We start from the raw sequence: 23,681 nt of genomic DNA, 5'->3' as shown, positions 1-23,681 counted from the left end.
ATGCCAAAGTCATTTGCTGAGTCGGATTGACAAGAAAATCATGCAACAGAGAGAGAGAGAGAGAGAGAGAGAGAGAGAGAGAGAGAGAGAGAGAGAGAGAGTCAATCAATTCATGTAACTGACCAACAAAAAAGAGAATCAAAGAAAATAAGATTCTTGCATTCATTTCCTTGCTGTCTTCCTCATTTCGTAAATATTGGTTGGCCATATCTTATGCAGAGGCACAATACACCTCACAAGAGTCACATGTAACAACAGAACACTCATGAACAATCTACATTTGACACCAAATTATCCTGTTGGCCATATCTTACTACGTGTTTATTACTTTTCCATTTAGTAGTGTACAATGAAGCAATCCATTTGATATATAACAAAAGAACTTGAAGTTGTGAAATGTCTTCATAACTTTGATTCACTATAAGCACATACAGCTTCCACGGCTACTCTTTTCAGGATGTTGGGACATGGGTCTCCACCAAAAACATCGGTCGAGATGCCCACAGAGCATGTTTGCTGTCCTATACACCTCTGCAAGAAAAGGAGATAGTTATCATAAAAAGAAAGTGTGCGAAAAGTGATGCATGCAGCATGAAACGAGAAGCGAGTATTTAATAAATGGTTTTATGTATGGAGTGTGAATAAAGTAGATAAAACCTATAATTTTACTTAAATGTATTTTTAATACTTTTTACCAAAAGATATTCATTATATATGTAGGTTTTACAATTAAAATATCATTTTCAAGAAAACAAATCAAGCTAACGTGAATATTTTCAATAATTTCTATTTAAAATCAAGAAAGAAAGCTTTTCATTTTCTGAAACTGTGCCTCCCATGAAGATTTGAGGGTGCAAAAGAGTAGATAAAATGTGGTTTTATGCTTGAGAAGTGAGCTTCTTGAGAAACGAGCTTCAGAGTTTTTAAGGAGCTTCTGGCAACTATACTGAAAACCTTAATAAGAACATGCAATTACAATCCTTGTGAAGCAAAGAAGGCTTTCTCACAAAGCTTGGAAAATATGAGGTGAATTAAAAAATATTGGCTAAACTGAGAAACGTCAAGACCTCATTTGGTGAACACATTGACAGGTGAGTGTGATGTACTATGCAACTCAAATGGGTGCTAAATTTTGAATGGCAGATCCATTACCTTTTCAAGGATTGAGTGTGACATTGGAGCATGGCAAGCTCCCTGCTGGAAACTACCACATGCACCAGTCGGGGTTCCAAAGCTTGCAAATTTTATGGCTGTGATTGATTGTCCTTCTGTGCAGTGCAGATGGACTTCAGGTTTTTGTGGTGCTTCTGATCTGCCATAGCTCTCAATGTGCCAGCTCTTTATGTTGGGATGATATTCCAAGACATCTGCACAGACGTTTCCCACTGATCTTGTGACTAGAGATATTCCAGATGCATCACCTCCAATCTCCTCAAAAACTACTAGGAGATTCCCAGTGGGGTGTACCCATGAACGGGGTACATGATACCTGAATATTGCATTTATAAGTCTAAATAATGTCTGAAATAATAGAAAGGACAGATAATTGCATAGCTCATGTCTAAGCAAGCACTTAGCACACCATATTCTGGTAGTTGATTAGTGTAGTTATGGATGTACCATGAAGCAGTCATTGCATCTCCTATAACTTAGCAAAATGGATGAGCTTTTACACAAAATGTTAAAAATTGATCTAACTCCATTTTCCATTCTAAATAAAATGTGTTAATGTTCATAGATGCATGATGAACACTCCTCAATCATGAAAATGGGAATAAAGTGCATTTCAGAAAAAGGTGAAAAAGAATGAGAGGTAAGCCATCAAGAGCTTATAATCTCTCTCTTTTTTTTATATAGACAAGACGGGAATAATGATAGTACAGCCTAAAATAATTGACAGAAAAGACCCAACAAAATGGACAATTAAAGAATATATAAAAAGTATGCAGAAAACTGAGATAAAGCCCATCAACATAGCTGAAAATGGAGTTCATGCTTATCCTACTTTTAAATTTTTTTCTTTTTCTAAATGCATCAACAACAGCAAGCTGATAGAAGCCTTGGGAGTGTTAGAAACAGGAACAAGACCAACCCACATCAGGCACATACAAGGTAGTGTACTTGGAAGCCTTGAGTAATATAAGTTAAAATAAACTGAACATAGTATTGATAAAAATAACAGTATTAACAACTATTAACAGTAAAAAATGACACAACAACATGCTTGCAAGTTTGAATTACACAAACATGTTTCTTTATCATACGATCACAACTTTGGTTACAAATTACTTTTAAGCGACTTTCGAAAGTATACACCTGCCCTTATTTTATGTTGCTGATGAATAAGAAATTAAGAAGCAAGATCTCCAAGTATGTTTAATATCAGACAGTATGAGCCCATTGTAAGTGTTACATCTCATAATAAGCAAAAGCCTTATTGCACAAAAGATCCAATAACTTCAATCAGATCACAATAGAATAGTATGATCATCACAAAATGCATGATACTTCAGTTATCATTAGAAAACAACAAAAATTATCACATGGAACACACAAGGGATCACCTGAAATACCCTTCAAGGTACTCACTACTCACCAGCGTTGGGTTGGTAATCCGCAACCACTCTGGCATTTTAGCTGTCGATATGTGCCAATGTAGCTGCACCCACTACAGTTCCCATTTGCAAGGTATGCTGGCCAGTATCTTCCAGTGTTTTGTCCATTTATCCATACTTGACCCTTCCCCATGCTGCTCAAATCTAAAGCCAAGGGGTCTCCTCCAGGAGGTGCATCAAAATATGCCTGACAATACCCCCATAACAGATAAATCAACAACTGCATTTAAAGAAACAACAGTGCATTGTCCCGTCATCCTCAGTTCTTACCTTATACCAAGTTAGTGGCTGATTTTTCCTTTCCACTAACAACCCTTGTGCCCATTCCACAGAAGAAATTCCTTCCAGGGAATGTAGATTCAAAGCTTCGCCCTTCATACCAACCTGCATAAAGGAAAACCAACTTCATTAACAGTCTCATAAATAATTATGTAACATCAAACAATTTCCTTTAACTGGAGGCATAGTAACAGATGACTCTGATATTTTGAATGTGGGATTTTACTTTCTCAAGGTTTGGTTTTGCATTGTTATAAAAATATTCTGGCAGATTTCTACTGATAGAGAATTACAAACTCATTTTCCCATAAAAAATTTATTCATAATATTTTTCTTGAGAAAAAACAATATTTCATAAACCTACCAAGAACTTTGATACAACATGAGAACCATAAGATATGCAAGATTGGAACTCATTTGAATCCAAAATTAGAATAAAATATACCTGGTAAGACCACTTCTGCCAGGTCAAGTCCCAATTCCCTTGGTTAAGGCCCTTAAGCACAACTGGACCAAGAACTCCCGTGTTCCATGTCTCGTAATGAACCCCAACATTCTTAATACGTAGTATAAAAAGTTTGAAACAACCAAGTTTGTCAGAAAGCAATCCATTGAGTTGCATTATTGAAAAAGGAAAAGTAAGATGGGAATAGAACTAACCGGCAAACCAACAGCTATGCTTAGGAGAGCAATAGTATTTGTTCCTGCCCGCAGGTTGACATTGCCAGTAAAAGTGAACTGGCGATTTTCCCTGCTTCCGTATGCGGTTCCTGATAACCCACAAGAAAAACAATTCTAACCAAGTGGGATGAAAAACAATAGAAACTTTCTTTGTTCAGAAGTCCCTCTTAACCAGACCAACCCTGATACGATGCAAGAGAAGCCAGCATACCTTCAAGCTTTCCATTGACAAAGACATGCAAAGCATGTCCTGCTGACTGGACAGAAAGAATGGGAAGCCGACCATTCAACAGAAAAGCTTCAGAAGGATCAATAAGAACACTGGAACAAACACACAAGTAATCTGATAAATTTACATAAGAGAAGATAAATCCTAATATTAACAACATTTCTCACCTGGTCTTGTACCAAAGATAATCAGTGGTATCCCTGGTGACATTTATCTGCTCCAGTAGACCAGTTGTTGTTATTGATTCATCTTCCAAGGAGTTCACATCTTCATCGTATGTCTCCCAAGAAAATGATTGGCTACTGCCTAGGGACATTTGCATTTTTGACGTTTGAACTCCTATCTGTCATTTACATTCAACCAGAATTATCATCCATGTTTAGCAGAAATTCTCTGTGCACCATCCTGCACTAAAAGTTATGTAGAGAATAAGTGCAATCTCGAAGATGGAAAACAGGTAGCACCCATCTTTCACTCACTTTGGCCGTGTTGAATACTACATTTTTGCAGTCAGGAAGGATGCTGGTTGACCAAGGGGGCAGACTGTAGTGCATATTGTTGAAAAACACGGTTGCAGTAGTTCTGGGATCAGTGTTTGTCAAGAAGGCTGCACATCCCCCTGATTTTGAAGAGAAGACATAAGCCTGCATAGCCAACAAAACCTGCATCAGCTCCTTGATTAATCTTACTCTTAAGGTCATAAAACCCTCTGGAACAGAAGTTTAGGAAGCTAAAAGTGGATAATGGACCTGCTGAAAATTTCCTAGTGAAGTTACAACAGGATCTGCAGAAACTAAAGCAGGCTCACACAGTTTAATTGAACTGTGCAGCTCCTTGAGATGCCCCCATTTTGGTTGCCTAATCAAACCTGCCAGAGTGAAGCAGTTACACACAAAGAAAAATGGAAAACATGGGCCTTTCAAAAAAAAAATGGCAAACAAGGACCAATTTTTCTGGAAGTTACTAAGTATTCAGAACCTTTCTTTTACGTATCAATCTTGATATCTCTGAAAATGCAGGTTGATTTGAGCAGTGACTCAAAACAGTAATTTTGCAACTTACAAGGTATAAGGAAACTGGAACACTTCCTCTAAAACATTTAGATGCCAATGAAAATTTAGAATTTCCCAGAAATTTGAAATTATTGCTAGTAGATAGAAATTAAAGAATTCCAAAAAAATCCGTTTTTGAGTGCCATCCACCCAAGCATCATAAATTCGTGTGGAAGAGACAACCAAACATAAATTAATGTTAATAAAAAAAGTCATTTCCTTCTAAATGATGAGATGTAAATGTGAGCATCTTACCATATTCATCAATTGGAGCATCATAGTCATAGCTTGTCGTGATAAAAGGTCCTCCAGCTGTTCTGCCAAAATTGGTCCCCCCATGATACTGCAATTCAATAGAAGCCATTTACTCCAACACAAGTGAAATATATGAAACTCAAATCCACCTAACTCAGCTGGTAAGCATGAAGTGTGTATCTCTGAAAATTTACCATGTAGTAGTTAACAAAGGAACCACCCTTCTGAATGAAGCGTGCAACTGCAAATGCTAGATCTTCCACCGGCCTTTCACGAAGAGTACCACCAAACTCTGTAAACCTGTACTTAGAAAAGCAAACAAGAGATTTACATCGCTTTGAACCCATAATGCTTCAAGAAGATGAAGATCATAAGCTAAGCCACAAGTCAAACGAAGAGTCATGCTTGATTGTCATTGTACAGAAGCCGTTGACTCAGTTTAGTGTATAAAAGCTACTCTGGGACATGCGCTTTTTCACATGCAATTGACTTGTCTGAAATCAGAAAATCAGGTTTTACAGTTGCATAATACACTAGAGTGAAAAGAAAAATTACCAGCCACTCCAAGCCTCTGTCCATATTGTAGGCTTGTAAGGTTTGTTTGGAGAAAAGTAGTCACAATAGAAACCATTGCACGTATCGATCTGCCACAAGGGTAGCCATGAAAACAAACTCAAAATCTGTATTAAAACTTTGATCTTGCAGGCTTGCAGCCGACAGAACCAACATTCATCAGCATAAGAAACCAATTCAGGAAGAGGACAGGAGACAAAGCCTTCGAGTCTAAGAGTAGTCCTAAATATACAGGAGACTTTTTTCTATTCTGCTTGTTGGCAGCATAGTGACAAATATCGCGAGATTTATGAAAATCTCGTGATAATATCACGAGAAATTACTTGAACATTTTAAACAGTATTTTTTTCGTCAAAACATAAATATTGTGATTTAAACACGATATTTACGTTTTTAACAGCTATTTATCATGAAAAACCATGCGGTTTTATTTTTAAATATTTTTTATTTATATTTTCTTATAATTTTTTTATATTTTAATGTATTTTTTATTGCTGAGAATTGCCAAAAAATGTGAGATTTAAAAAAAAATCAAATTCTCGCGAGTTTTTGATTGCTGATATTTTGCTGTTTTAAACTTTTTTCACTATGATTGGCAGAGGTTAATAGATTCTGAAATTATACAAGAGAAGCATAGCAGATGACTGACATCCAGATGTAAATTGTGTGAGTGCTGCATCGCACACACACACACACACACACACACACACACACAACACACACACACACACACACACGGACGGACCCCAAAGGAAAAACAGTAATGCTTTACCACTGGATCAGGGGCGTCATCTTCTTTGCACATCACCCATGGGACGCCTGTTTCCATTCCCACTGCCATGTTTGCAGCCCAAGTCATATATGCATAACCCGGAGGCCCCAATACCTTACCCTCTGGTCCATACTCATTCTCAATCTGCGGAAACAGAAACACTATTGGTCATATAATTCTCCCTCTCAAATAACTGTAATAAAATCAACAATTAAGCTGCAGAGAATGCAAAGATTTTACCAGAAAAACTAATCAAAATATAAAGCAACCACCGAACAAAATATTTAAAAAAGAAATGGAGCTAGTAAATTGATAAAAGAGAAAGAACATAAAGAGCAGTACCTGAGACAGGATGATAGGCCCTCCCTGGGATTCATACATGTTTTCACTCTTCATCATTGACACAATCTTCTCAGTGAACCTCTGCATTGCATCCTATACCCCAGAAAAGACCAGTATGAATAAACAACTAAAACTCAATGAACAAAAAGCAACTAAAATCTTCCATAATCAAGCATTCTTTGATTGTTCCAAAGAAATGTGCAAAAGTTAACACCAAAATCCATGGATAGATTGCCAATGGATGGAAACCTTGAATGGTTCGTTATCTGTTCTGAAACTGATACCAGGCACATACTTCAGCCAAACAGGAAACCCCCTGCCAAAAGAAACAGAAGCCACATAAATTTTTATTACAAAAACAGAAAAAAAAAATAACAAACCATAGATGAAGAACGAGTAACAGATACCCAAAATTCCATTCTGCACAGGTATAAGGCCCAATTCTCAGATGTGCGTAAAGGCCAGCTTGTTGCACAGTCTTGATAAACCGAAGAAGATCGAACCTTCCTTCAAAATTATACTGAAAAAATTGCTCACATCATCAACTATTCAGATTTTCATGAACAGCAATATCACAAAATAAAAGAGAAAAAGTATAACCATAAAAATATCTTTAAAGATATCAAAACACGTTCCTCTTATGAGAAAACATATACAGTAACAATGCTAAAAACACAAAGAACTCACAGGCATTTCAAAGTTTTAACAATCAATGAATGTGGAAAGAAAACAAGATTTATCATAAAACAACCTTCAAAATTTCAAGAACAAAGTAACTTGTTCAAGAATGGCAAAGAAACAAAGCCGAAAAAAGAAAAAGAAACGTACAGAGAAAATATTAAAACATAATACAAAAATAAATGAAGCAATAAAATGGAAAAGAAAATGCGAAATTTGAAAAACAAACAAGAATCTGTGGCATACACATAAATACCTAACAACAGGCACTAAAGTTAAGATCTAAACCAGTGATCAGCCATACTAACTGCACTCAACTCTAGCAGGAAAACCACCAAAAGGAAAAAAGAAAAAGGAAAGAAACAAGGGAAGCCAGAAAGCTCGACCAAAAATGTAAAAAGAAGCAACAAACATGTCATGAGAAGAACAGATCCCCACATACATTTCCAGGAGAAGGCTCATGAACGTTCCAGAATACATATGTCTGTATGACATCCACCCCTCCATCTTTTGCCTTCTGAATAAGATCTCCCCACATCTACAAAACCCCAAAAACCATCAGTAATCGAAAAACCACCAAGAAAACAGACACCCCAAAAAGAAAAAACGCAAGAGCAGCAAAGAAATGGTACCTCAGGAGTACTTCTGGGGTAGTGAATGGAGCCAGAGATGAGGATTTTCCTCTGGCCATTGATGATAATGGCTTTTCGGTCATATGTCACAGTAGAGCGTACATTGCCCACCAAAGATAACAGGATCAGCAAGGAGAAAGAGAGGAAGAAAGGATTAAAGCAATGGATTCTTGCTGTGAATGACATTGCTGAATCTGAACTACAATTTTTATGGAGGGAAATGGGTGTTTCTGTGGGTCAAAAGACAGATCCACAGCCCTCTGCTGCGGTTGAAGCCAGTGTGCTCCACCAGTGACTTTTTTCTTTGGTATCAGCACTGTCTTTGATGAAGAAAATGCTAATTGGTTTTTGCATATGGATTTTATAATGCTGCCTGTAAGGGTTAGTTAGATGGCTGAAGCTTTATTTTATGTGTACTCATTTGTGAGTTTGGCAGGCTTAGCAAAAAAGAAAAATAAATGTACCCATGATGGGGGAGAGAAGATTTGGGATTTTAATAGGTTTTAACTTTGAACCAATTTTGTATAAATTTTGTTGAGATTTTCTATTTCAGCTGCAAACTACTTGGATACTTCTGGTTGTCAGTGAGAAAGTGAGAAAGAATCAGTGTTTGCCAAGTAGGTAGTACCCAAAATACCGTTTTTGTTCATATTTAATCTTGTCGGTGTGACTGAAGTATGCATCTTGTAAATTGGACATGAATGACCATTGGGAAATTTGCAAGGTAGAAAAGTTAGCTCAGCTATGAACATTTGGAGTGCTCAACATTAAGGATATGACTATATGGAATTTTACAAATTTTATGCAACCTCAGGTGAGTTTACGTGATAAATATGTAGCTTCCAAACAAGTTATCTTCTGAACCTTTTTTTTTAAAACATACTTGCATGCATTTTTTTTGCTTAATCTAAACTTGCTTTATTTAGTAGAAAATATGTAATTTTTTAGAATAATTTACAAAAATGCGTCTAACTAATTTGTTATTTACAAACAGTTACCTAAAGTTTCAATTATTACATTTAACTGTCTGATTTTAACAGTTATATTTCAAAGACACATGGTTATAGTTTCAGTCAATCGACCTTGACTCAGTGAAAAAGACCAAAACGCCCTCATCTTTTTAAAACCATCTATGAGAGAGAGACTGCTCTCATATGATTTCTAAACCCACTTTAGTATAGTGGTGGAGGTGGGTGGGCGACCCCCCCCCCCTCTCTCTCTCTCTCTCTCTCTCTCTCTCTCTCTCTCTCTCTCTCTCTTTAATTCCATTGATTTTTTTGCTCTCTTTCAAAAACGTGGGAACGATTGTGGTGGTGGTAGGGCAATCGAACCTTCTCTCTCTCTCTAAAAATGGACAGCCACAACCATTCCCTCCCCCCCCCTCTCTGGTGGTTTAAAAATGAAGGTATTTTGTGCGGGCCCTTGACAAAGACAGGGTCATTAGGGTTCATCTCTTCAAATGGAAAGTGTAGCTGATGCACTTCAAGATGCAGGTGTTGTTGGCGTTATTTTTAAAGTAACAGTTGGCTCTCTAAGATCGATTATAAGTGCCACAAGGTTGATTGCAACTTTGCTATAACGATACAACCAAGCCACACTTTTTTGTGTTAAACATGACTTCAACTTGCACTATAGAGGCTGCTTACCATGACACTACCACCTCTGAGTAACTTTTAATAAAAAAAAGTGAAAGGTGAAACACAAGAAAAGAGCACATCACAAAGGATTGTTGGTATATATAAAACTTAGGTAAATAAATGTCTTAACTATCATGAATAAATGTCTAACAATTACAAATAAATGTTTAACGATCACAAATAAATATATAATGGTCAACCTCATTAAGTGTCAATGGTCAAGTAACAGCTAACTCGTTTGACAGTCTAACGATTAATAATCAATACCTCTAGCAATAAATTTAGAAAGTCAAATCAAGCATGATCATAAACTTAGCCTAGCTAGGTAACTTGGTCAAAGACAAGCCAAACATAATCAAGAGTATAAGATCGGTAAATGCATAATTTTGAGACACAATTCCAATAATCCTTTGTTTGGATCAAAATTATGAAATATATAAAGCTACTCATGAAGCTCATGTGCATAAATGAAGGTGCTTTGAACCAAGGTTGTTAAATGTGATGAGGCGAAGCCAGGCGTTGAGCCTGCGCTTTGCCTCTGCTGAGGCGTACGCCTCTCACAACGTGAGACTCTCAAGCAAGGTTGTAAATGCGATGAGACAAAGCGAGGCGTTGAGCCTGCGCTTCGCCTCTGAGGCGTACGCCTCTCACAACACTGCTTTGAACCTTTAATTAGTGTTACTTTATTATTATAAGACCATATCATTAGTAACTTAGCTTTGAACTAAAGATCTTAATGAAGTTTTTAGACACCATGACACACACATTTACTTCAAGAGATATATGTGTCTACCATATATGAAGTTGTGCATTAAGGGTCCAAAGCAGTATCCCGGCACTAAGAGGATGTGGGTCAATAACGACAACTCAATAACAACAACAATGAAAGTTATCGCTATTGATCAATCATTAACTATGAGCTTTTGTCTTCGCTACTTGCTAGGTAATAGCCGTGACATAAATATGTGCCGTTATTAATCTACTACGGTCATGATTTTTGCTGACCAATAACAACGAGATGGATCATGTCGTGAATGTGTTGCCCTTGCATACATGTCATCGTTACATGTATATCTTTAATAGTGACATTATCTTGTCGTTAAATATTTTCATTAAAACACTTTAGCAACAATATTTTACGGCCAAATAATGTCACCGTTAAAGACAAATAACAGTGATATAGTGTTATCGTTATAAGGTTTACTCTGTAATGGCGACTTTGTAGACCGTTGTTAAAGATATGCCTTTAACAATGACATATGTAGCCATTAAATATTGTCGTTAAAACACTTTTATGGCAATATTCAACGTTCATTGAATAACGACGATATACCAGTATCGTCGTTATAGGTTTACTCTATAACTAAGATATTCCATGTCGTTGTTATAGGTTTTACTCTATAACGGTGACATAAATATTGCCATTATAGATTCTTTAATTTTTTTGCTCTCTCTCTCTCCTCGCATCTTGCTCAGGTGATCCCGCGGGACCACCTCCTCCCTACTCCAGTGACCGCCACACCGCCTCCTCCATCCTCCTTGCTCAAGTGATGCCATCGGACTGAGGATCAATCCTCTCTCTCTCCCATCATTGGCATGCATCTCTCACTTTATGTCTCACACTCTCACACGCTCAAGCGTGGGCTGCTTCTTACTAGGTGTGGGTTGTTGCTTCCAAGTCCCTAATACTAGCTTGATTAGAGGTATCACAATTCTTTTTTTTTAATAGTTTTTCTGCTCATCCACAGCGGCATAGGGTATTCTTTGGTCTTGCAGAAGATATAGGCCTTCATCTAACGACTTTTTCAAAAGCCTAGAACTGTCGAGAGGTATAGTTGATATAAGAAGACAAACCAACCTCTCACACATAGGACAGGTCTCAAGAAACTTTTGAAAGTAGGCTGAGGCTGCAGGGATTGTCTCAAAGCTTGAATAAGTGTCCAGGGTTCCCCCTGACGGACTGTCCTTCATGGCACATGACAACTTGAGTAAGGGTTTCTTGGTGAATGACCTTAGTTTCTCTCGGATGCCACAATCTGAAAGGCATACGATGATTCTATCCAGAGCATTGGTGTTTTTTGCTTAGGGCATGTTCGGTTGGATCATTCTGATTTACTTTCTCATTTGAATGAGAAAGTGAATCTGATTTGTATAAGCAACCCAACATAAAAAGTTTAGCTATGAGAAAGTGAATCTCATTTGCTTTTGCAAATGAGAGTCACTTTCTAATTTGCTTGAGATTCAAATTCACACAAGGAATCCTGTTTTTTGAAAGGAGCAGTCGAATGTACCCTTAGTATAACTTCAATGAATGCTCCAAACCTCCCTAACAATGAAATCATGCTTGTTCTCATGATGGATAGGCTATATGAGCAAGACTACCATCCAAAATCAAAATTCTAAGAAGGAAAGGTTCTACCTATCACAAAACAAGATGAAAATTTCTAGTGGCTAATTTCATAGTCTAGTGAAAAATAAGAGCTTATATTTCAATATGAGAGTACAAATCAACTTATTCACATATACCAATGACTGGTTCTATTGATATGAGATCTTAATCTTACAACAATATGGACACCTATCATGTAGTTTCTCAATTTATATGATTACAACCCCCAAGGAACCATGGGAACCTTTGGCCAGAATTATGATGCAATCTCTACATTTTTTATGAAGATATTTTATTCCTCTCAAGAGCAATTTCATGAAAAGAGGCATACGTATAATATGTTTTTTTTAGTTTAAGTACTAAACATATCATTTTATCATGCGAATGATGTACGATATTAATATACAACTATATATATATATATATATATATATATATATATATATAGAGAGAGAGAGAGAGAGAGAGAGAGAGAGAGAGAAAGAGAGAGAGAGAGAGAGAGAGAGAGAGTAATGGGTAGGTGCTACATGAAATATACTAAATGATACATGCTAAATGGGTTTTAGAAATTTGAGTTTTTATTTGTTGAATATAGTGAGGTCGTCATCTATAAATATAGATTAATCATGAATACACATTCATGATAGAAGTTTTAAACTTTATACATCTAGAATTAAACAATTTATTGAAACATCACTTGCTCATGTCGATTCCACTGATAGAATGTGATGCCCATGTCGGGACTGCAAGAATAAAAAATGTTAGCCTCTACCACTGATCAAACTAAACTTGATTGGACACAGTTCTACAATGAAATATATTTTGTCCTATGTGAGTGTGACTTAAATCCACATAGATGTAGTGCATGTACATCATGATGAGAGAGGATATGACAAAGGTTTATAATCGGGTCGAAGAAATGTTGAACGACATTATTATAGGGACAACATTGGATCCAGTTGCAGATGATAAAGTGGAACACAGGCCCCTTCAAGACTTAATGGGTGATGTCTGGAGTGATCTATATCCAGGTTATACAACGTTAACAAAACTAACTTTCATTCTTAAGCGGTTACATATCAAATCAATAAACAATTAGAGCAACAAATCATTCGACATGTTGATTGATTTGTTGTTGGAGACATTGCCTGAGTGAAAAATATTGCCAAACCCTTACTACGGGTTAAATAAATATGTGAATTGCACTAGCTTTGATTACATGAAGATAGATGCATGAGTGAATGACTGTATGCTTTTTTGGGAGGAGCATAAGAAGAAATAAACTTTTCTAAAGTACAATGCTTTAAGATGAAAATCACACAAAGGCAAAGGAATGAAAATTTCTCAAAAGGTGTTATAATATTTTCTCGTAAATTTGAGGTTGCAATGCTTGTTTATGACAATGAAAATAATATCAAATATGAGGTGGCATAAGGCCCGATATGCAAACGATGAGAATATACTAATTCATGCATCAGATTCTGTAGTGTAGAAGTTGGTTGACAGAACATATATCATTCAGGGCAAAATCTCACAATTTTTGTCTCAGCAAGCAACTATTTCAATCTATTCAGAAATATGAGCCTGTCATACAACACATGGCTTATAGTATTATTGTCGTATAATCTGCCTCCATAGATGTGTATGAAAGATCATTTCATACAACTTTTCCTACTCATCCCTGGACCAAAGGCACCTGAAAATGAAATAGATGTTTACATGCAACTAGTAATCAAATATTTATAAGAGTTATGGGATGAAGGCATTAGCATGTATTATGCATCAACTAAAGAGATATTTCAGATGCGAGCGGCAGTAATGTGGATTGTCAATGATTTTTCAGCATATACCAACTTATTAGGGTGATCTATGAAGCAAAAGCTTGCTTGTCCAGTTTGCAACATTGATACAAGGTCAAATAATTTGAAGTTCAGCAAGAAGATGTGTTACACAACACACTATCAATTCTTACTAGATCACCCATGACATCATCAAAAGAAGGAGTTTGATGGTAAAGTGAAGCTTAGAGGGCCATCAAATGAATTATCTGAAGGTGAAGTAGAGGTATAGTTAAGTAACATTATTGTTGATTTCGAAAAAGTATGGGTTGATGAAAAAAAATATGCTGACAACAAATAATATCTAAATTGGACAAAAAAAATATTTTTCTGACTACCATATTGGTCATCACTGAAATTGAGACACAACTTAAATGTGATGCATGTTGAGAAGAACATATATGATAATATCTTATATACACTGCTCGATATGAAGGAGAAAATAAAGGACAATAAAAATGCATGAAAAGATTTAAGACTTGGAAAGATATGTCGTCACCTGCACTTAGACAGAAGCGGTGTAATACCGAAGAAACCACATTCATAGTACATATTTTTGAGTATGTATAAAAGAAGTTTCTTGATTGGTTGAAGGATAAAAAGTTTTTCAATGGCCATGCATCTACGATGCGTAAACATAAAAGATGTTAAATTTTTGGAAATAAAGAGTCATGATAGCCATATCTTCTTTCAGCGCCTACTTCCTATTGCAGTTCGTAGATATCTAAAAAAGATAATTAACATGCCTTTAATCCATCTGAGGGACATGTTCAAACGGTTGCGTGCAAGGATGTTGAGAAGAGATGACGAAGATGAAGTAAAATATTTCAATAATTTTATGCGCTTTGGAGGAAATATTTCCACCCATATTTTTTTATCATCATGGTATACCCAGTCATTCATCTACCACGCGAGGCCGAACTTGCTGAACTCGTACAATATCGTTGGATATATTTGATCAAGAGATTTCATGGTAGATTAAAGCGAACTATGAGGAACAAAGCATGAGCGAAAGCTTTCATTGCTAAAGCATATATTTCAACCGAATGTGCAACCTTTTGCTCAATGTATCTTAGTGGTATTGATACTAGATTTAACCATCAGGATTGTCATGATGATAGGCCCAACACGACAATGACACTTGGTTTATCTATATTCTCATATGATATTCACGTGAAAGTCGGAGGTGGTTTATCACTTATACTTTCAAATTTGTAATATGCGAGAGCTCATTGGTATGTACTCAACAACTGCATTGAATATAAACCATATCTAAGGAAACATAGATAAATAATCTATAGTTTATGCAACAATGTTCAGGAAGCTACAATACGACATGACCAAGAGTTCGCAGTTAGTTTTTACAGAATCACGAGGATGCTTTTTCAGAATTATGAATTCTTGTAAAAAGACCTGAGTGTGAATCACAGTCCTATCAAACTTATGATGTGAATGGAATCAAGTTTCATACACAATCTCATGATGAAGATCATATTTCTTAAAACAGTGAGATAATGGTTATGTGTGAAGGTGATGTAGGGGAGCCTGATGTAGACTATTACGGTGTTCTAAAATATATATGACAAAATTGGATGTATATATTTAGATATGATTGGCTTAATAATAGACACATACGTAAGTAAGGACAATTACTTTACATGTATCAACATGTCTCACCTAGCATATTAGGAGGATCTCTTTATTTTAGCCTCTCAAGCTATGCAAGTATTTTATATTAAAGATCCCACAAAAAGCGAAATACATATAGCACAAAAAATAATATCAGGAAATGTAAATGAGATTATACCATCTTTATCTCAACAAAATGAAGAATAGGATAATGATGCGTATCGGGAGGACGATTGCAAAGGAGTTGATTCATTACCCTCCCTCACACCATCGTCGAAGATCTCATGCCATTACACTGAGATGATTCAGATGATGATTGACAGATATTACGATGTATAGTTTCATAGAAGATAAATATCATCACTACAACCAAACCGACTTTCGTTTATTAGAAGCAAATCAAGCAATGAAAGGCTTCAGTAACCATAAAACCTGGTACGATAAAAGGCTTCATATTTCCAGAGCTATCATACGAGGGTGAGTTTCTTATTCTCTAAGTTTTTTTTCCTTATAGTATAGTGCTAAATATGTTTGATCTAATAGATTCTTAATTTGTTATTTGCGGGCTGAAATAGATGGACAAGAACTGACAGTGAATGTGTTTTATAAACTAGTAGATCATCTTCGTACCTCTAGAGCTATCATACGAGGGTAAGTTTCTTATTCCATAAGTTTATTTTCTTCATAAAGTATAGTGCTAAATATTACTAGTATATGTTTGAAGTGTATGCTTATATTTGAATGGATGTATGTTTGAGGAGGTTGGAGAAGTGTATATTTATATTTTAATGTATACACTTCAAACATCAATTCAAATATCAATATTCAACTAGTGTATGTTTATGTTTGAATTGATGTTTGAAGTGTATGTTTATATTTGATTGAATGTATGTTTGAGAAGAGATGTTTTGTTAATGCTATCTTCATGCTTTTTCAGATTCTCATGGAAGTACATGAAAAGACAAAAGCATTATCAAGCCTTCAATCGTAATGTAATTAAAATAACTGTAAGTTATCATATTGAATTATCATCTTGTTATCATCATCATTAACATCATCATAATCGTTTCTTTTTATATATTTTTTTTGAATTGTCATTTTGAAGTATGTTTGTTGTAGGTTTGGAGATGATGTATGCTTGTTTTTTGAAGTATTTTTGTTGCAGATTTGGAGAGAATGTAAGGGAGGGGGTTGAAGATGATGTATGTTTATTTTTTGAAGTGTGTTTGTTGCATGTTGGAGATGATGTAGGGGAGGAGGTTGAAGAAGATGTATATATATTTTTTTAAGTGTGTTTGTTGAAGGTTTTGAGAGGATGTAGGATAAAGGGTTTGAGAGAATGTATACTTATTTTTTAAAGTGTGTTTGTTGGAGGTTTGGAGATGATGTATGCTTGTTTTTTGAAGTGTGTTTATATTTGAATGTATGTTTGAAGTTGAATGTTTGAGAGGATGAATATTTGAGAAGGTTAGAGAAGTGTATGTTTATATTTGAATGCATGCTATATTTGATGATGTTTGAAATGTATATTTGAATTATATTTGTTTTGTTTAATATAATATAAATAAAAAGTTAAAACTAATATAAAAAATATATTTTTACAAGTTTAAGGCCTATAACGACGACATTTATATGTCACCGTTATAAGCCTTAACCCTATCGCCGTTAGAACCGATAATGATGACTTAATTATTGTCGTTATAGTATGTATCTGTGACTTACTTCTCCCCTTTATAGACTATAACAACAAGTTAATTATCCCTGTTACAGGCTATAATGGTGACACAGAAATGTCACCGTTATATGGTGTGTCACAGTTATAAGGTGGGTCACTTTTATAGGGTAGGTCACCAATATTGGTTTACCTAGTTCTTACGAGATTCTTTATCGGTGTTGGGTCACACATTAATAATGACCTATAAATGTCACTGTTATTATTCAACTAAGGCCAAAAATTGGTGGCCATTTTTCGTTACCGTTATAGACCTATAGCAACAATAAATAAAGCAATAATGACAAGACAGGTTGCCGCTATTGACCCTCATCCTTGTAGTGTGGATTCATGAGTGCTCTAGAGATAAGCCTAAATCTCATAGAAGGCAACCCCACCTTCATACTCATATAGGTGAGTCTGTCAAAGGTGTTAAACCTATCTGAAATACCTCAGTTATAAGGCATACATATCTCATTAAGAATTATATATACCCATCCTAAAGATCACATGTTTCAAGCACTTGACATCAGAAATAAGATAAAGATACTCTCTACCTTTATATTTATATAAGTGATCATGTAACTACTCTGGTGACTTGTTCTTTCCATTGAACCACTAGACTTAGTTTGATCAATATCATGTGGTTGAGTTTCTATGGTAGATAATTATTTTTTAATAGGCTTTAGCCCCATCTTTCTTGACGTGCATATCATCTCCCAAGGGTCTTTTAAATGAGAGTGCCTTTAATAGGCAAAAAATTTAATTACTCAAAATTTTAGAAAAAATACTCATTCTCGAATATATTTCACCATTAGACAAAAAATTGTCTAGATGTGTACTCTTCTTACAAGTGCGTCAAGTAATATCTCCTCAACTTATTCACATGAAGCATAAAAGTAACATTAAGGTTTTAAGAGAACTAAGTAAAAAATTAGGTTAAGTTTAATATTGATTTGGATTTGAATTCAAGTGCAATTTCTCACTATGCCAAAACTAGTGAACCCAAACTCTTAAGCAATTTAAAAACACTGAAAGCACATGCCATGCCTAATTTTTAAAGGCCGCTTACATAAGCAATTTAGATCTAAGTGGGTATACTAGATATAAAAGTATGAGTATTACATAGTCACATACCTTACCACATATTACACATAAAAATATATGAATATAGTCAAACTTTCAGTCAAACATGCTAGTGTTTAATAAATGACTACTCATACTATAAATTTGATAGCCAAGGTCGCAGAAAAGTTTAAAGTCATTCACAATTTTATTCATGTTATTACATAAATTGTAGTGACCATGAGAAGAAATTTACCACCATTAATCCAAATATTAGTAATCAATCACACAAGAAAAATCATGTATAACCAATTTTTCATATTTTTTTTGTTTAATAAATTTATCTCCACTGTTTTATAATCATGAAAATGCTAAATGCATAACCCCACTATGTCCTTCACTTTGAGGATATAACAACCATAATAATAGGTTTTTATATTACACAAAATGTAAATTTTATATTAAAGAGTGAAATCTAAATTTACATCTTTATCTTTAGAAGATCATGATATATTTTTCATATATTTTTAAAACAAATTTAATTTATTTAAATAGAATAAATATGAGACATTATCAAGATGCACTCATTTTAAATAGTCATCCATGATAAAAAAAAACTTTGAAAATTTGAATATACAACATTTGACTTATATCTCGATGTCTAAAAAGTCATGTTATCTTTATCCATCAAACAATCATAACTCAACTACTATTATGTAAGTCATAAACTCTAAGTACTAAATCACCTGCTCAAAATGAATGATTAATATTTCTCAAAAGTATTTTTATATGTAATTTAAATCAACAAATAATTACAATGCATATCATGTCAAAACACTAGTTTAATCATAAAATTTGCATTCATACTACTCGAAAACCTCAATTTAGAATTAAATTCAATCACACACAAGTCCTATCAATCATTAACATACATGCATTCATTCAATCTCAACTAGACTTCTTAATTTAACTCTTATGATTAAATATAATAAGACCTATAAAATCATTATTTGGCTGTTCATTCAACCTATAATGGCTAACCAGGTTATAAAAATCCAATGCAATCGTCTTGACGTGGTTTAAAAAGATCCCATCTTAGTATGAACTCAGCGTCGATGACTTTGATGCAGTGCTCCTTGGCCCAGTCGTCTCAGTGGGAGAGACTGCCTGAAGATGAAGTTGTCCAGCCATAGGGGCTGTACAAACGACGTCCATGGTGCTTGGCTCAAAGTCCATGGTGCCTTGTAGCAATAAATTTGATGTTCGGATGTAGCGCTCTGTCTAACATAGTGACAAATATAGCGAGATTTATGAAAAATCTTGTGATAATATTGCGAGAAATTGCCTGAAAGTTTAAAACAACAATTTCTCATTCAAAATATCGCGAGATTTATCAAAAAAACATAAATACCGTGATTTAAACATGATATCTCTGCAGAGCCATCCATTCCGGTGGGCGAGGCCGAAGAATGCCATGTCCATACATGACTAGCGTTATCAGATTTCTTAGACAATCACTAGAGAAGACGAGGGGTGCTCTTTTTAGGTGGTCTGTCGTGCCCTCGTCTCGCGGGTCTAGGTTTGATCAATGGCTTGACGTCGGTGACACAGGCCAGTGGGCTTTGGTCACCCTTCTTGTCATCATCTTCGTCAGTTTCTGAATCGGGGTCAGGCTCAGCCTTCTTGTGCCAGTAGTCAAACCATTCTCCAAGGAGCTGAACCGTGGGTTCTCTACGTACGGATGTCCCAATATAAGATGTAAGAGATAGAGAGAGGTGTGTAGTGTTGCCTTTACAGTGACCGAGTATGTGTATATTTTAGCTGAACCAAGATGTTTTAAGATTTGTTAAAAAAAAATAGCTAAAATATATACTCAATGAAACAAGAAATTTGTTTGGAGAAATGAAGCAACATTTGTTCTTTTAAAATTGATTTCTAAGTGCAATATGGTTGACTACAATTTTGCTTTCATGATACTACTAAACCATATATATATTCTTGCATTAAAGACAACCTCAACTTGCACTATGAAAGCCACCTAACATGACACCATGACCTTGGAGTAGCTTTTGATAAGAAAAAGTGAGAAGGCACAAGAAAAGAGAATGAAAAGATACAATCACAAATAAATACATAATGATCAACTTAAAATGTCAATGGTCAAGTAACAATTAACTAGTTTAATAGCCTAAAGGCCAATAATCAATACGTCTATCAACTAATTTAGAAAGTTAAAATCAAATTAAACATGATCATAAGCTTAGCCTAAATAGATGATTTGGTCAAAGACAAGTCAAACATGATCAAGAGTATAAGCTCAATAAATACATAATTTTGAAACACAATTCCAATAGATGATGGTGCAGACGACCGAAAGAGGGCCAGAGACGATGCTCTTGAAAATGAGCTAGATGAATAGCTCTACCATGAGGTGCGAGTGGAAGTACATGTATTGTGGGGCAGCAAGCAGCAAGAGCTTGGTGATGTGGACTTATTTATATTCAAGTATGAGGTTTTTCACACATTCTATGAGTTATTTCTCACATAGCTATGCATACTTTTCTTCATTTTCAAGTATGATGTTTTTCACATATGCTATGAGTTATTTCTCATATAGTCATGTGGTTTTTCATCATTATATGAACCATAATTTTTTCCACATATGATATGGGTTTAGTTATGACATTATCTTTTCATGCACTAATTTCATATAACCATATAAGTTTCTCATCATGTTATAATTTAAATATAACCCTTAATATGCAATGCCATATTCAAATAAATACATCATATTGTGAGTCTTACTTAAGTAGTAAGTCATGAGGTTCTTATGGCTCTTCTATAACTATCCTATGAGATATCATCATATCCACATGCACACTAGTGAAGTACTATAAATTTTCATCAATTATAGATTTATGATAAAATATGATTTGCCAAACATAACAAATACTCACTTTTCAAAACTTTAACCATAGTTAATACTTCCACTATCCATGTGCATTATCACATGCAACATGCTTAAATTCTCATCAGGTTAACTGTTACTTGATTATTTTAGATTGATATACATCAAAAATTCAAAAAAATTAAAATACCACAATGTTGCATACCATGTATACGCTTCTAAAGCATGAAAAAATACTCCTTCATGCATTCATAAAATAAACCATAAAGAGCATAACTTATGTTGATTATTTATCATCATATGCAAATAAAATATTCACATGCATATGTAAATTATAATTCAACTTTTATTTTTTTAGTGCATTGCATTTGAGCAATATGTGCATTAAGCCATCACAAACTATAAGCAATATATACAAGTAATAAAACTTAAGTCTTCATATTAAAATCTAATTTGGATATGCACCAGATCTATATCCAATAAAAGTTATCCTATTACCATTTGGATATGCCAAACATGATAAGCCAATTCCAAGGATTTAATTTTATGATAATAAATAACTTAAACAATAAGCATGTCCATATATCATATCCATTATCAGATTCACTTAAAAAAATCTATATATAAATCCATTAGATTTGTATGTATCCATATCCAAATCCGACTTGAGATATTATCATCAAGTCCAACATGATTCATAAGAAAAATAGATCTTCATGCAAACATAAGCAAAATCATTGATCACAAAAGGATTTGACCAAAGTCAAAATCCATATCCTTAGGTTTCAAATACAAAAGGATCCATACAACATATTTGCCAGTATAATTTTTAGATTCATCTATGAATCAAATCTAGATCCATATCCAATATTTAGGCATTATACTTTTATTAATTCATCACTAGATCCATCCAATAAGAGTACCTAATAAAAAACTATCCAAATTATACATGCATCAAACCATATATAGTTTCACATAACCACGTTAATTAAACTTGAATACCATTATAATAATTTAGAACCACAATAGATCTATAAGAATAAACAAGCATATCCATAAGCACATTCAATACAATCACATAAAATGTTCTCAAATTTCATATGAATCCAACTCACATGTATCATGTACAAATTCCACACCATGAGTTTTGAGTCATAAAACAATTTTAAAACTAGATCTACATAATTGATCTATGTTGAGTTATTTGCTCAGCATCCAAATAACCTCAAAACTCATAAAATGACCCATTCAAGCATGTTCAATGATGTTTCCTGAATCCAAAACATTCTACCAAAACTAAATTAATTCAACTAGATCTATTCACATCTATTTAAGTTTAACAGGTCTAATATTGATCCAAGCATCAGATCCAATAGATCCTAGTCTAGTTAAACTTGATCCATTATAAAAACTGAATCAATACTAAGCTATACTGGATCTATATATTAATATGATCCAAAACATGAATAACTTATAAAACATATCAAAACTAATATGCAACTACACAAAATATTGCATGATTCAATATAGATTCATGCTAAAAAATCCAACATCGCCCGTACTAAGGTAGAGATCCAATCTAGATTATAACTAGATTTAAGAAAATAAATCAACCGTGAGTTTTTGGATTTCAAAAATTTAATATATCTAATTTCATGGATATTACCTTATCTGAATATCAAACTCATAAAATATAATCTATGGTCCAAAACCACAAACTAGAGATGATTTTTTTTTAAAATTAGAAAAAGTCAGAAGGCAGTTCTAAGAAAAAACAATAAACCAAAACACTAAAATAGAACATCCAGAACTTTTTGAGTTAAACAAAAAAATTTAGGTGTTTTTTCAGAATTTTAGAAAGTCCAATAGTTGTTATGAACAAAACAGAAACAATAACCCTATCTCGAGTATTTTTCAAAGAAACATGATTGATTCTGAAAAGTTTCAATAAATAGGGGTCATCTTTGAAAAATAGAAGAGCATAAATAAAATAATATTTTCATAACAGAGAAAGAATTGTAATCAAACAAACAAAAAAAGGATGCAATAGTAATTATAAAAAAGAGAAGGGGTTAGAAACATAATTTAACTTAAAAAAACATTTTAGTTGAGTTTCTTGCCAAACCCTAACCCCTCTTCCCTTTTCTTCTTTTTCATTTTTTTTTCTTTTCCCTTTTTTTTCACGGTTTCACCTGTAAAAGAGGGCCCGATTAGGGTTTTCCCTTTTACGAAATAGGAAAAAATGTGAGAGGGGGAACCCCCCCCCCGCGCTCTACAAGCGCCCTCCTCTACAAGCATCCAAACCTCACTGAGAACCAAGATGCCACCCTCCACTACAAGCATTGTTGACACCTCCAATTGTTCCACTGGCCTTCACTTGAGCACTACCACCGTCC

At 34.5% G+C, this 23,681-nt stretch overlaps 1 protein-coding gene across 2 annotated transcripts; it reads right to left on the bottom strand.

The window, feature by feature from the left end:
* Positions 1 to 156: 156 nt before the first annotated feature.
* LOC149827870 (beta-galactosidase 5-like) lies at positions 157 to 8,634 on the bottom strand. 2 transcript variants are annotated; one of them, XM_090019699.1, is made up of 19 exons: positions 8,109 to 8,634; positions 7,919 to 8,014; positions 7,206 to 7,318; positions 7,048 to 7,114; positions 6,799 to 6,891; positions 6,457 to 6,600; positions 5,667 to 5,755; positions 5,306 to 5,411; positions 5,112 to 5,199; positions 4,554 to 4,672; positions 4,284 to 4,448; positions 3,972 to 4,147; positions 3,787 to 3,896; positions 3,555 to 3,664; positions 3,340 to 3,450; positions 2,886 to 2,999; positions 2,597 to 2,802; positions 1,153 to 1,489; positions 157 to 531 (listed from the first exon to the last, which is right to left on the bottom strand). In XM_090019699.1, the coding sequence occupies exons 1-19, from the start codon at positions 8,292 to 8,294 to the stop codon at positions 403 to 405; spliced, it is 2,559 nt and encodes an 852-aa protein (XP_089875825.1). In that variant the 5' UTR covers positions 8,295 to 8,634; the 3' UTR covers positions 157 to 402. The 2 variants fall into 2 exon arrangements, with proteins under 2 accessions (XP_089875825.1, XP_089875826.1); XM_090019700.1 differs by lacking the exons at positions 157 to 531; positions 1,153 to 1,489 and having other exon boundaries at positions 2,593 to 2,802.
* Positions 8,635 to 23,681: the final 15,047 nt, after the last annotated feature.

The sequence above is a fragment of the Nuphar pumila genome, chromosome 10 (genome assembly GCF_984573655.1).
Source record: "Nuphar pumila chromosome 10, dmNupPumi1.hap1.1, whole genome shotgun sequence".
In the NCBI taxonomy this organism is placed as follows: domain Eukaryota; kingdom Viridiplantae; phylum Streptophyta; class Magnoliopsida; order Nymphaeales; family Nymphaeaceae; genus Nuphar; species Nuphar pumila.
The sequence above is the reverse complement of the archived record's forward strand: the minus strand, read 5'-3'. Positions and strand labels throughout refer to the sequence as shown.